The sequence below is a fragment of the Chrysemys picta genome, chromosome 25, assembly GCF_011386835.1.
Source record: "Chrysemys picta bellii isolate R12L10 chromosome 25, ASM1138683v2, whole genome shotgun sequence".
NCBI classification, from domain to species: Eukaryota; Metazoa; Chordata; order Testudines; family Emydidae; genus Chrysemys; species Chrysemys picta.
This window is the reverse complement of record NC_088815.1, coordinates 14,004,870-14,018,767: the sequence shown is the minus strand read 5'-3', so window position 1 is coordinate 14,018,767 and position 13,898 is coordinate 14,004,870. Positions and strand designations below refer to the sequence as shown.

Below are 13,898 nucleotides of genomic sequence, written 5' to 3'. Positions count from 1 at the left end.
CGGGCCCCCAGAATCACCGGCCCCTTAGGAAGAGAGGCTGAAACTTTCCATTGGCTCCCGCTCCCATCCGCAGGCCGGGCCGCCCTAAGCCCTGCCTTGATTTGGGGTCTCAGTTGATTTCTCCTTTTCGTTGTCTCTCTCTCTCTGTGTTCGTCTGTCCCTTCCGCAGCTCCTGCTCATCTTCTCTCTCTCCCAAAGCCTCGTGCGTCAGCTCAGAGACGCTCTCCTTCCCTTCATCACCCTTCAGCTCCACCTCTTTCTCATCTCCTTTAAGGGCCTCCTGAGCTTTGGCTGGAGCCTGGCCGTATCCAAAGTAGGAGGGGTGGCGGGTGGGGGCAGGCTGTGCATGCCACCCACGGGCAGATTCATCCCACGCCATGGAAAGTTCGGCCGCGTGGGTCAGCCCAGCTGGCTGGACAGTCTGACCCTCCGCCCAGGGGAACAGCCGCGGGACCGTTCCGGTCTCACTGGGCGCAGGGGAGCCTTTGAAAGTAAAGGAGCAATAACATGGGGCTGGGGGGTGAGATCCGGGCCTTTCCCCTCTAGGGGGCACCAGCTCTGGCCCCAGGGCGGGGGGGACTGGCTGGCTCAAGGGGGCAGGAAATGGGACATGGGGCCTTTCACTCTTAGGGCAGTTGGTTGCAGGTGACAGGGAAGGAGGCTCCCTGTCTTTTGCCTCAAGGGTCCCCGTTCTAATTACACCCATCGGCAGCAGACTGAAATTTGCCGTCCTGTGCCGGCTGGTTGGGCGGTCTGGTGTGATGAGTTTGGCGCATCACAGCGGCCAGCTGAAATTAAACCCTCCCCATCCCAGCAGCCTCTGCGGGGAGGCTGATCAACACCATATGATCAACTGCCACCCTGTGGGCCCCTTTCACCCAACTGTGGTGGGGTCGCTGAGCCCAGTGTGCACCCCCTGCTCGCCCCCCCCCCCACTCCCTCCCTTGCCCCGGGGGCGGGGTAAGCCTCTGTAAAGTGGCTGCTTGAGCCCAGCCTTGGGGCGGTGCCGGCGGGATGGAGACGGGCAGGGGAGCGGGTTCCCCAGATGTGACCTGCCTTCCTGGCACGTCTGTCCCCTCCCCAGATGCTGGCCACGCTGCTCATCACCCGCCAGTTCCTGCAGAACATCAAGGAGGTCTCCCAGCCCCACCTCTACCGCAAGATCCAGCGGGGCGACCTGAGCCTGCAGAACATCCGCGACGTCTCCCACACCATCTTCCGCCTGCTCGCCCAGAGATACACGGCGCCAGAGCAGCCGGCCAGGCCGGGCCCCGAGCCTGAGGGGGCAGGCGAGGGGCCCCCGGGGGAGAAGTGCCTCAATGGGGGTTGTGGCGTCCCCGAGGAGGAGGAGGAGGAGAAGCGGGAGTCGGACTCGGAGGACGAGAGCGTCCTGGACTGCGGGCTCAAGCTGAAGAAGGTGAGCTTCATCGAGCGGGCCGAGCGCCGGGGCCGGGAGCTGGGTGCCATGGAGGACGCCAGCTTCCTGGAGGAGGGCAGCCCCACTATGGTGGAGAAGGGCATGGACCCCGCTTCCGTCTTCGAGCTAGCCGAGGACGAGGAGGAGAGCGAGGGGCCCTCCGGCAGCCCCCTCCCAGAAGCCAAGGCGCTGGCGGTGACCCTGCGGGCTCGGCGGGGCCGGGCGGCCGAAAGCCAGGAGGAAGAGGAGGAGGAGGAGGGCAGGAAGCGGAACCGGGCTTCCTGGATTGACCCACCGGAGGAGAACTACTCCCCCCACCTCACCCAGGCCGAGGTGGAGAGCTGCATGAAGAAGTACGAGGTGAGGGGCTGCGCCGGCCTCTTGCCCCGGGGGCTCCGTTCGAATCCTGCCTCAAGCAACAGGCGAGAGGAGTCTCAGTAATTGCCCCGAGTGCTCACGTCACAAAGCGCCCCTGGATCCACCCTGCTTGGTGCTCTCAGCGCAGGGCAGGATTGAGGGGCACCGGCAGAGCTCGGGGTTGGTGTGTGGGGGGGGGGGGAGCAGCCCAGGGCTGGAATTGCAGGGGGACTGTGGGTCGGGATCATGGGGCATCAGGGACTTGCACCAGCATGACTTGTCTCCCCCCAGGACACGTTCCAGGATTACCAGGAGATGTTCATCCAGTTTGGCTACGTGGTTCTCTTCTCCTCCGCCTTCCCCCTGGCCGCCCTGTGCGCCCTCATCAACAACATCATCGAGATCCGCAGCGATGCCTTCAAGCTGTGCACCGGCCTGCAGCGCCCCTTCGGCCAGCGGGTGGAGAGCATCGGGCAGTGGCAGGTAGGGAGTGGCTGGGCTGGTGGCCGGGTCCCCATCTCCGCAGGGCAGCGAGAGCCACCGGGAGGGTGGGCGCTCGTGTGAGAGCCCACGCATGGCGCTTTCAGTGCCAGGAGAGGCTGTAGAGGGTCCGGATCGTGGCCTGCTTTGTGCTGCCAGGGACTAGCTGGCACAGGGGATTCCTGCATGGCACAGAGCTGGCACAGCCAGGCACCCAGTCCTGAAGATCTGTTACCCTTGGAAAGCAGAAGAGGAGCCCGGGTCTATTTGACGCGGCAGGAGCCGGAAGGCTCACCCCAGTGTCCTAGGCATCCTCCGCTTTCACCTCCCTAGTCTCCCAGGCTCTTTCAAACGGATACAGGACTGCGCTTTCCCCAGCGCTGTGCTGTGCTCCACTCCAGAGGTGGCTGCATGTCTCCGGCAGGAGACACGACCATGTATTCTCTGTCAAGAGCTGTCTGGCGGGAAACACGAGTTACTGTTTGTTAAGGATTCAGCACAGGCCTTGCCATCCCAGAGCGTCCCTTGGGGAAAATCCTGGCCTCGCAGCCTCTCTGCTTTGCTCTCTTCCTCAGGCTCCCGGTGTCTGGGGTGGCGACTTGACTCTCCAGATGGGTTGCTCTATGCTCTCGCCCCAAGCCAGGACCAAAAGACTTTTCAGCCCTGCTGGGCCCGGCCTTCAGCCCCGTTCTTCGCCAGCAGGCCCCAGCAGCAACGGCCTGTCCAGCTGCTGCTCCTAGGCTCCAATCATCCCCACCACCCAAGTCAGGTCTGCCCTCCTAGCCAGGGCCTCTGGCAGACGGAAATGATCAGACAGTGCCAGGCTCCCAGCCCCCGCCTCACCCCAAGTGCTGGGCTGTCTTCCTCTTAAAGCCTACGCCCCCATACCGGTGTAGTGGGGTGAGGCTCGTCGACCAGAGTTGGCTGGCCCCAGCCTGCTGTTCCTTAAGGGGGCAGGCTGCCCTGTTACGTCTGATTCTATCCAATGACAAGCAGATGGGGGACGGCTCAGCCTATCCCATAGGGCTGGAGCAAAGAGGTGCTGAGTGGAATCAAAAAGGCCCCAATTGATGACGACTAAAAATGAGGAAGCACTTGTTCAACCTGTGGAACTCACTGCCACAGGATGTTACTGGAACAAATACCTCACCAGGAGGAGAGAGTGCTGATTAAGGAGTTCATTGGCAGCGGCACGAGCTGCGAGCCCCCTGCTCCAGGGGACAAGCTGGGGAGCTCTCTATTGCCACGTTCGGTGCAGCTCAGGGATCTCGCGCCTTCCCCTTCAGCATCCGCAGGGACCGCACAAGACAATCTGCCACCCTCAGCAAAAGTTCAGTGTGTCTCCCGTGTTGTCCTAGGCCTAGGGCCGCAGATTTGGCTCGGCCATTCCGCCATCGTGACAGAGGGGCAGCCAGGCCAAATCTGAGTCCGTGGCGTTGTGACCTGGTACACAGGATCCCATGGCCACTCAGATTTGGCCCGGATGCCGCTCCAGGAGAGGGGCTTGGCGGGAGAGGCTGGGTTCCCAGCTCGGCGCAAGAGCCGGCCCGCAGGTGGCAGGGGTGAGTGGCGCGTCTCATCCCAGGATGTTTGTCTTGCAGAAAGTGATGGAGGCCATGGGCGTCCTGGCCATCGTGGTGAACTGCTACCTGATCGGTCAGTGCGGGCAGCTGCAGCGACTCTTCCCCTGGCTCAGCCCGGAGGGAGCCATCATCTCCGTGGTGGTGCTGGAGGTACGGAAGTGCTAGCAGGGCTGCGGTTTGTTATTGTAGGGTCTCTCGTGAGTGCTGGGGCTGTGCATGTAGTTTGTTATTGTAGGGTCTCTGGTTAGAGCTGGGACTGTGTATGCTGCTTTGTTATTGTAGGGTCTGTCACTGGACCTGGAGTGGTGCATGGGCTTTGTTATCGTAGGGTCTCTCATTGGAGCGGGGCTGCGGCTGTTTGCTTAGCACAGACCGGCACAGCATTTGCTTGGGCGGGAGGGGGGCAGCTCAGAAGAACTGCTCCGGGTTGGAATCAGAGGGCGAGGAACCCAGGGGGCCGATCAGATTTCAGGCTTCTAGCTCCATGCTGGCATGGCCAAGACCCTCCCCACAGCTCTCTGCCTGTCTCCTCCCCACAGCACTTTGCCCTGCTCCTGAAGTACCTCATCCAGGTGGCCATCCCTGACATCCCGGCCTGGGTGGCGGAGGAGATGGCGAAGCTGGAGTATCAGCGCAGGGAGGCCTTCAAGGTGAGTCCGGCTCCCAGGGGTCGAGCGTCCGCAGCTCACCCACACCCCAGCTGCCCCGGCTGGGCGCGCGGCGCAAGTGTGGGGGTGTCTCAGCCTAGACCTCATGTCCCCAACCCCTCCCCTGTCCCCTCGCTGGTCGTCTCATGGATCCTGCACAGTCACTGGCCTGCCCTCTGGGTGCCGGCCCGGAGTGATGCACGTCAAGGAGCAGTGTGGAGGTTGCTCTCCCTGCCACGGCCCCTCTTCTGCAGAGTCACCACTGCCCGGGGCTGGAGGCACCGAAAGCCCAGGGGAGAGGCACGTGGAGCTGCGCCGCGACAAGCAGGAGGCGCCCCAAACCCCCTGACGTCCCAGGCCCCTGCCATTAACCGGCTGCTCCCCCCTTCCCCCAGAAACACGAGCGACAGGCACAGCACCACTACCAGCAGCAGCAGCGGCGCAAGCGGGAGGAGGAGGAGCGGCAGCGCCAAGCCGAGTACCACGCCCGCAAGGAGCGCGAGACCAGCCGGGACGAGGGGAAGCCCGAGGCTGCCGGGCAGGACGCCGGCCACGAGAAGAGCCAGGCCAAAATGAAAGGGGCCGGCAGCTTGTCCCACAGCTCTGAGAAGCCCAAGAGGCCCAGCTCCCTGCTGGCCACCAACAACGTCATGAAACTGAAGCAGATCATCCCGCTGCAGAGCAAGTTCCTGTCGGGGGGCGGCGCCGGGGCAGCCAGCACCGCCACGGCCCAGTCCCCGACCGGCAGCGAAAACAAACTGCCCGGCTTTCTGAGCTTCAAGTTCCTGAAGTCGCCGGAGACTAAGAGGGACGGGGGCACCGAGAAGGTCCAGTCGCCCACCAAACCGTTCAACCCGGGCAAACTGTTCAACTTCGGCAAGTCCGAGGGGGCTGGGGGAGGTGGGGGCAACGGTGCCGCCGTCGTCCCCCCGCCGCAGCGGCCCGGCCCGTCCTCGGAGGGTGGCGAGAAGCAGCCGCCCAGCAAAGCCCACCTCAATGGGCTGGTGGACGAAGGTGGCGTGGAGGAGGGTGAGCTCAGAGCCGAGGAGGAGAGCACAGGCCATAAACTCTAACCGGGGAGGAGCCGGGGATGGCGGGCAAAGGAGCCACGGATCCCGGGTCTGTTCTTCAAGCAGAATTAGGAGGTGCCCAGCCTGGCGTGGGGCTCTTAGGACACCTGCACCCCCCTGCGCCAGCAGGAGAGTGGAGGTGGGTGCAGAAGGTGAGCGGTGACCGTCCCATCCCCTGCAGCATGGGAAAGCGGAGCTCGGGGGCTGGGGTGCCTTGGGCCTTGAGACAGGCAGCTTCTGCTCCCAGCTTTGGTGACGAGATTGGTGGCCTCAACTCAGTGCCAAGAGGCAGTTCAGCATCCTCAGGAGAGGGGCGGGAGTGGAATCGGGGTGGGGGGGGCAGGGCGTCGCCAGAGCCCAGGACTGGAAAACTAGCGGGGGGCTGTGCGTTGGGGGGTGGAACTGCGTTGCAGGGGGGCCCATGACACACACATCCGAGTGATTGCACAGAGCAGTGCCTGTTGAATATCGAGGGGGATTGGGGCTGGAGTAGCAGGGGGCTGAGGATTGGGAGTGAGGGGCATTGCAGCAGGACCTCCGTGTGTGCAGGGGGAGGTCAGGGCTAGGAGAGCTGGGGGGCTGAGGGTCGTGCCTGAGGGGCAGCAGCAGGACCACAGGTGGATTTTCCCCCTTGAGCACGGGGCGGGGGTGGGGTGTTTCTCCCTGTCTCCTAGCTGAGCCGGGACCCGCTGGGGCTCTGGGCACAAAGGGCGGCGGGCGGGGTATGGGTGCTGTATGTGCATGTTCCCCAAGCGCTCCCTGTGGGGAATCTGCCCTCATGCAGCACCCAGAGCCAGGCACAGAAGCTGGCAGTGCAACCGGGGGCAGCCTGAGCTTAAAGCCGGAGGGGTGGGTCAGGCAGATGGGGCTGGGGAAGCAGCAGCAGCAGCAGCCCACAGCGACCTGCCACTCAGGAGCTCAGCTGGGCTGTGCTCAGAACTCCTTTCCCCTGCGTCCCAGGGTGAGTCAGGCTCCCAGGACGGACTCTCCAAAGCTCCCTTGGCTCTGGTGAGCCCCTGGCATCACCTGCGCGGGGAGAAGGGTATCCCCTTTCCTGCCAGCTCTGTCCCCCTGACTGCAGGCGTTTGGCCTGGTGTTGCTACTGCAAACACACACCAGAAGGGGGCGCTCCCTGCCTGCATCCTGGTAGGACTCAGCCTTTGTTGCCACAGCTGCCCCAACCCCTGAATCTGGCCCCTGTGCTCAGGTCCTCCTCAAGCCCTGCTACCCTGGCGCCAAGGTCGCCATGACGGCCCGCTGGTGCGAAGGGTGGGCAAAGTGCCCAGCGCCCCAGGCAACAGCTGGCGATGGGCTGGATGAGCTAACGGGCCTTTCACGTCCCTAAAGTACAGGGTGGCATGAATGGGGTTGGCACCACACCTGCCTGACTCGAGTGGCAGCCATCCATCAGCCGGGGGACGGGGATCGAGCTCAGGGGCCATCCTTGTCAAAGTCTCTAGTCCCTTTGGCCCAGCTGGGGATGGACAGCAAAGGAGTCACGAGCGTCCCAGCTGGGGGAGCATGGCCGGCGGAACAGAGTGGGCGAGCCCAGGAATGAGGGGGCCTGGGGGCACAGGCCTACAGGGGCAATGTGGAGGCAGAGATCAGGAGGAGGGTCACCACTGAATCACTCACCCCTGCAGTCTCACCAGGAGGCAGCTGGCAGAATCCAATCGGCACTGGGACATCTTTCTGCTTGAAGAACAGAGCGAGGGGTGGGGCAGCGAATTTGAGCCACATAATTTCCATGCATGGTCGACATTTCTTGCACTAAAAAACCCCCTCAACCTAACAGACTCTCTTCCGTTCTTCTTTAGACAGCTTAAAAGGCGGAGGCAGGATTTGCCTCCCCAGCGTCTGCAAAATGTTGAGCTTTACGGTTTCCAGAACAAAGAGCGCCCTGTAGTTATTGCTTCAGATTTCCATTGGCAGGGAAGAAGGGTATCCAACCCTCAGTGACTTTGGAAGAACTGGGACATTCCCCCTCCCCCCCCCCAATAAGGAGCTTGCACATAAACGTCATGGCAGACTGGGGAAAGAATCCGCTCAAGGTGGGGGACTCAGTGGGGTGGGGAAGGATCAATAACCAATGTTCTTAGCAACCAAATAATTGCAGGGTCTGTGGAATTTGGGGTGGGCGGGAGGGTTGTCTTCACTTCAGCAGCAGGGAAGTTTTTGCCAGAGTTAGTTTATAGTTTTAGCTAGTGCTTTAACGACTGAAATCTCAGAGGGTGGCTACAAGCTCTGCAGATCACCCAGCGTTTCAGCAACACTAGGATTAGTAATCGAGCTTTCAGTCTTCTAGGGCTAGTTCCTTTCGTTGACAGGTCAGTGGCTGATCCACTTCTCTGCTTGTGGCTGGCTTAGCTTTGCGATTTAGTTTCGGATGGGGACGGAGGAATCTTTGAATATTTACCATAGGAATGCTGTACGAGGAGGAAGGAGCTGGGGACTCGGCAGGGCAGGAAAGGAACTGCCAAGGACTGTCTATAGGACCATCACGCCAGGTGGTGGCAAGGGACAGCATCCACCAGGCTGAGTCTGGGGACTGATAGGTGGGTTTACTCTCGGATGTTTTGGATTATCTCTTTTTAAAGATGTCAATGGTCCCTCGGCTGCTTTATCATAGGAAGGAGACAAGTCCAGAACCTCTAGAAGTGCTGTCCCTGCCCAATGCATGCCCTCAGCAACCTGTGTTCTCTGATGCACACTGACACTTGAATCACTAGACGTGCAGAGCATCTGGAACTAACATTTCTGGAAGGGGACATGCCCCCAACGTCCCGAGCAGAGAGATGGCGCTTGGCTGACCCAATCTCTGACATCCAATCTTTAGCGTACAAGTAGGGGTTTGAAAGCAGCCAGTCTCCCCAAGTAGAAAGGACCTGGAGTTCTCAGAGTGGGTCCTCCAATGGCTTGTTTGCAGCTCCGTCTTCTGCAACTGGCCCAGTACTGTGACATTCCAGGCCTGGGGATACCAGGAGATATCTCCCAGGTCCGGAGTCTTAGGAAACAAGAGTTTGGGTTTTTTTAATTCTTCCTCCACAAAAAATGGTGTTTTTGTCTTATAACCAAGCCATTCTGTAGCAGCAATAAAATAGGCCAAGGTGCGTTGAGGATCTAACCGGAGCCAGAGAGACGTAACACAGGCTGGGGTGGTGAAAGTTTCCAGCTAGGGCTCAGCCCTCTCTCACCTTCCTCTGTCTAATGGACAAGAAGGGAGAGAAGCCGTGTGTAGAAAATACCTCTGTGCTACCAGCCACAAAGGCTAGGCAGGGTGCAGAGGCAATAGATGGTGAAACTGCTATGATTACGTGCCGTTACTCAGTTTGTTTGGTCGCCTGGTGAATGGATGTTTAATGCAGCCGCATGGGGGCCTAGTGTTTCCTTAAATGCGGGTAACCCTGGTATCTCCTCTTTGTAAGATCAGACAGGGCCGGGTCATGCTGCTCGGAGCCACGAAAAGCCTTATGGACATAAAGGCTGGGGCAGAGTTAGTTGAAGAACAGGGAGGGGAATCCCCTCCAGTTCCGTGCCTGGATTTCCCTTCCTCAGAGATCTGCCAAGAACCTTCGGATCTCTCCCCTGCCCTCTTCGCAGCCTTGATCATGGCCGTTCTCTTCTCGCAGAGATGGACTAGAAGGGGCCTCTCTCCTGGGGCGGTTATTATTGAGCAACTCAGCATCTCTTCCCCCTACCCCCCGGCTGTTGAGTGCGCTGCTCTGTAGCATGTCAGCCCAGGGACGCGGGGCTCCCTGGCATCGTGTCAGCAGACGCGTCCTGGGTCCCACGATAGATGTCAGAAGCCATGACTGTCTCAAAATGTGGTGCTTTGGGGTGGGGGGTGGATACAGGGTCACATGAAGAAAAATCAGGACAACCCCAGAAAGAGCAGGAAGGATGGGAACTCGGGATTCCAGGGGGCCAAGCGGCCGTGGTGACTGGGCATCAGAAATCCAGCGGGTGCTGGGAACAGCTGCTGTATCAACTTCTCCTGGCTGCCAGAGGTGAGGGCAGTACCTGCTCTGCAGACAGCACGTTGGCATCTCTACCTGCCCCCTCTCAGCTGCCATGGAGTAGCAGCTAGAGAGCAGAGTGGTGGCAGCTGTAAGGTGGGGAGAGAGCACCCCCCCAACCTTACATTACCCCAGAGAACCTTCCAGGCACCCCAACTCCATCCCAAGGCCAAGGATGGGATGGAGGAGGAACCTAAGAGGCCTTTTCCATCTGCCTCTGCTATACTCGTAGGAAATGCTTGTCACTAGCTTATTCCTCTGCTGTCAGCGGTGCTGATCCCCTGCCAGCAACTGGGTTTTGTGGCCCTACAGAAAACCTAGGCCCAAATCTTGCCCTGCCTTCCAACCTCTTTGACCCCACCAGGGCAGGCTTTGACCTAGTTGTACTAAATTAAGGTCTGGATGGCACCAGAGGTGGCAAGGTTCCTCCCAACATTCAGTTTCTCTGATGACCCAACTCTGATGGCCATTATACACACCCAACATTATCACCTTTCCAGAGGGAGATCATCTCCTCTTTGGGGGTCCCAAGGATTCTCCAGCCCTCCAATTATTTTCCACTGCTTTATATGCTTCACCCCCCCAGGAGCTGAGAGCTAGGCAGGAACTCTTCCACGGCTGGAGGAGCTGCTCTGCAACGGCACAAAGTCATTCCTCAACTTCTTGGCGCCACAGGCAGTTCGAGGCGGGAACCCCAACGTGGCTTTATTATGTTCAAACATTTTAATTTGTTTTTATAAATTATCCACATTCAGTTTGTCGAAGCCAACTCGTGTGTTTGTCATTGTTTAAATCACGCTGGTCTTAAAAGGAGCAAACTCTTATTGACTATGTTCACATGAGAGTAACACTCCTGAACCTATATCCTACAAGCTCCACTTACCAGGCCCCCAGCAGTCCAGGGAATTTTTAAAACATGTTTATCTATAAACGTATTTATATGAGCATCTGGCTGTCTGGTGTCTTTCTTTTCCTGGGCAATTACTGTACAAAGAGGGAAACTTTTTTTTTTTTTTTTTTTTTTTGCTGTTTTATTTCTTTCAATTGAAATTTTAAAAAAATAAAGGGATTATTTATTTCTTTTTAATTTGTCATATTTTTGTAAAACCTGCAGAAATGCAATAAAAATATATTTCAACAAACGTGGGTATTGCTATCTGCTGAATCGACTGGACAGTTTGCAGGCTGCGTCGGCTCCGGGGAATCACTTCTCCCAGTTTCTGGGCCTATGCACTGTTTAGTGGATGTCTCCAGTGTCACCAATAGCTTCCGCCATGGGAGGATAATAAACACAGGATTAGCAGATGTAAGGGCAGAAGGGACCCTGGCGATCATCTCACCTGACCTGCACAACGCAGGCCATAGGTTTCCAGGTATGTGCCCGTAGGGGAGATGGGGAAAAGGTGTGAGTGTCTGAGAAGTCACACGGTCTGCCCCAAGGGTTCCACTCACCCTGTCTCAGTTTCCCCAGCTGTAAAACTAGGGAGAAGAAGGAATCTTACAAGGCCCAGGGCCTGATTTTCCCCTCAGGAAGAGGCAAGATGTGAGACATGATGTTCTGTGCCCCCCCTTCCCTAGTGATGTCAAACACAGCAGGACCAAAGAGGAATCGGTGCCAGGCAGCCATGGGCCTTGCTCCTATCCTGCCCCAAGCAGTGAGAACACAGGGCTAGAATCCAGGACTGCCACCCCCAGCGGTTCAAAAATCATGAGTCTAGCCCCCACAAAACCACAAGATTGCCTTAAAAATCATGAGATTTTAACATCTCACACGCTGGGTTCTGGTTATTTGCTTCCTGGTGACCAAGCCCTTTTTTTTTTTGGGGGGGGGGGGGGGAGTCTCCCCCACCAGGGGCTAGAAACATTTGTTTGGCATATGAAATCAGAGATCCTCCCCACGCCCCCACCACAAACCCCCTGACTCCAGGAGCTGGGGCTTAAAGGGAAACACCAAATCACTCAGGAGTTGGCAACATTGACCTCTCCCCCTCCCCCCACCACTCTCTCATACACAGCCTATTTGGGCCAGGGAAGGGGCTACCCCCACCCTGGACTGGCAATGAGGACATCCCCTGGGTGGGATGGACTGACCAGGCCCAGCCAGCTCCAGCTGGAGGGCTGCCAGTCCCTCAGCAGCAGGTCACCAGAGGCCTCTGGCCAGGCCCTCAGCCTGGCACAAAACACACAGCTCCATTCAACATAGCACTGGAGGCCAGTGAGCAGCCGGCGGCTCCAATCACCTCCTCCGTGCACTCGTAGGGCATTCCCTTACGTAAGGGCATAGCGTAAAGGCCTCTGGGACCCATAGCTTGCCACGGCTGGCTAAGGGCAGCACAAAAGACTGAGGGATGTGTAGTTCACAGGAGCAGGCCAAGCTGATACTTTGTGACCTCCAGCAGGTGGCTTAGTGATCCCGGGGGCAAGGTGGGGCAAATGTATCCCTTCACTTTTGCAGCCTTTGGCTGCACTTCTCCATCTTTCCTCCCCTGCCGACGAAGCCACATTAACTGTGATGGTGTTGCAGAAGTTACAGGCTTAGGCATGGAAATGTGCCCCAGGGATGAGGTTGCCTCCCCCTATACCACGGAACAGTTAAATCCACAGTAGGCCCGGGACCGTAAGAGCTCTCTGCATCCTCCCTAAGAGGAGGAGGCACCACCCCAGCCCCAAGGAATACAGGGACAATAGCTACCTTGGAAATGTAAGTTGTTCTATAGCCCACCAGCACTGCTTGGGCTAGTGGGCCAGTCCAGCAGGCCACTAGCACCACCAGACAGTGGGGCAGACTGGGATGAGCAACCATTGAGAAAGGCATGAAGTTATCCTGGTGACTATTCTATACCTTCCAAATAAATGAGTAAAACAGTGCTTCCTGCCTCTTCCATCTGAGAAGCAGGTTATAAAACTGCTATGAATATGCTAGGAGGAGAGAAGGGAATGCAGGACCTTGTTTACTCAACAGACAAAAGGGGTAGGAGGAAGTCACAAGATATACTCACAGTGCATGACTTGTACCTGTGAGATAAAGGGGTTAGCACACTGGTGATCTAGCTTCAATTCCTCGATTGTCACTAATGAAAAATAAAGTATGAGCGGTCACCTTCTACAGCCAACAAGGAAAAAACGGATCTGGGACGAAGGGCAGTTTCTGCCCTGCTCCAAGTGCCATTTCTAACTCTAAAGCAGGGCACTTGGAGCATGGCATTTCTAGGGGCCTTCACCCCCCCCCCCCCACAAAGAAAAGTAATAATTAAAGCTGGGGGGAGAACAGAATGCTCTTTCTGGAGGATTTGTAATCGGTTCTCCTTTTGATTGAAAATTGAAACAAATTTCAAAGTTTTCAGCAAAAAATGTACACCGAATTATGTTTTAACATAAGAACGGCCATAGCAGGTCAGACCAATGGTCCAATAGCCCGTCTTCCAACAGTGGCCAATGCCAGGTGCTTCAGAGGGAGTGAACAGAACAGGTAACGAAGTGACCCATCATCCACTCCCAGCTTCTGGCAAACAGAGGCAAAGACTAATACAAGAACTAGGGGTCACCCAATGAAATTAATAGGCAGCAGGTTTAAAACAAATACAAGGAAGTTCTTCTTCACGCACAGTCAACGTGTGGAACTCCTTGCCTGAGAAGGTTGTGAAGGCTAGGATTATAACAGCGTTTAAAAGAGAACTGGATAAATTCATGGTGGTTAAGTCCATTAATGGCTATTAGCCAGGATGGGTAAGGAATGATGTCCCTAGCCTCTGTTTGTCAGAGGGTGGAGATGGATGGCAGGAGAGAGATCACTTGATCATTGCCTGTTGGTCCACTCCCTCTGGGGCACCTGGCATTGGCCACTGTCGGAAGACAGGATACTGGGCTGGATGGACCTTTGGTCTGACCCGGTACGGCTGTTCTTATGTAAGACACCCAGAGCCCGGCCTTGCATCCCTGACCATCTAGGTTAATAGCTGTTGATGGACCTATCCTCCATGAACTTATCTAATTCTTTTTTGAACTCAGTGATAGTTTTGGCCTTCACAACATCCCCTGGCAACGAGCTCCACAGGTTGATTGTGTGTTGTGTGAAGTACTACTTCCTTTTTTTTGGTTTTAAACCTGCTACCTATTAGTTTCATTGGGCAAGCAGTGGTTCTTGTGTTAGGTGAACAGGATGTGTTCATTTACTCCTTCACTTTCCTCACACCAGTCATGATTTTATAGACCTCTGAAACCCCCCCTTAGTCATCTCTTTTCCAAATTGAAGAGACCCAGTCTTTTAAATCTCACATGGAAGCTGTTCATACCCTTAATCATTTGTTTCCCTTCTCTGTACCTTTTTC

General features: G+C 57.1%; 1 protein-coding gene across 2 annotated transcripts in view; it reads left to right on the top strand.

Annotated features, from left to right (window-relative positions):
• The window catches only part of ANO8 (anoctamin 8), a 32,241-nt gene extending 21,678 nt beyond the window's left edge, over positions 1–10,563 (top strand). Inside the window, exons 13-18 of one of the 2 annotated variants that reach the window (XM_065578213.1) lie at positions 170–313; positions 1,085–1,777; positions 2,066–2,257; positions 3,856–3,987; positions 4,377–4,487; positions 4,880–10,563. In XM_065578213.1, coding sequence (XP_065434285.1) covers positions 170–313; positions 1,085–1,777; positions 2,066–2,257; positions 3,856–3,987; positions 4,377–4,487; positions 4,880–5,557 — 1,950 coding nt within the window. In that variant the 3' untranslated portion in view covers positions 5,558–10,563. The remainder of the gene's footprint in view (positions 1–169; positions 314–1,084; positions 1,778–2,065; positions 2,258–3,855; positions 3,988–4,376; positions 4,488–4,879) is intronic. The other variant, XM_065578214.1, reaches the window with a different exon arrangement.
• Positions 10,564–13,898: the final 3,335 nt, after the last annotated feature.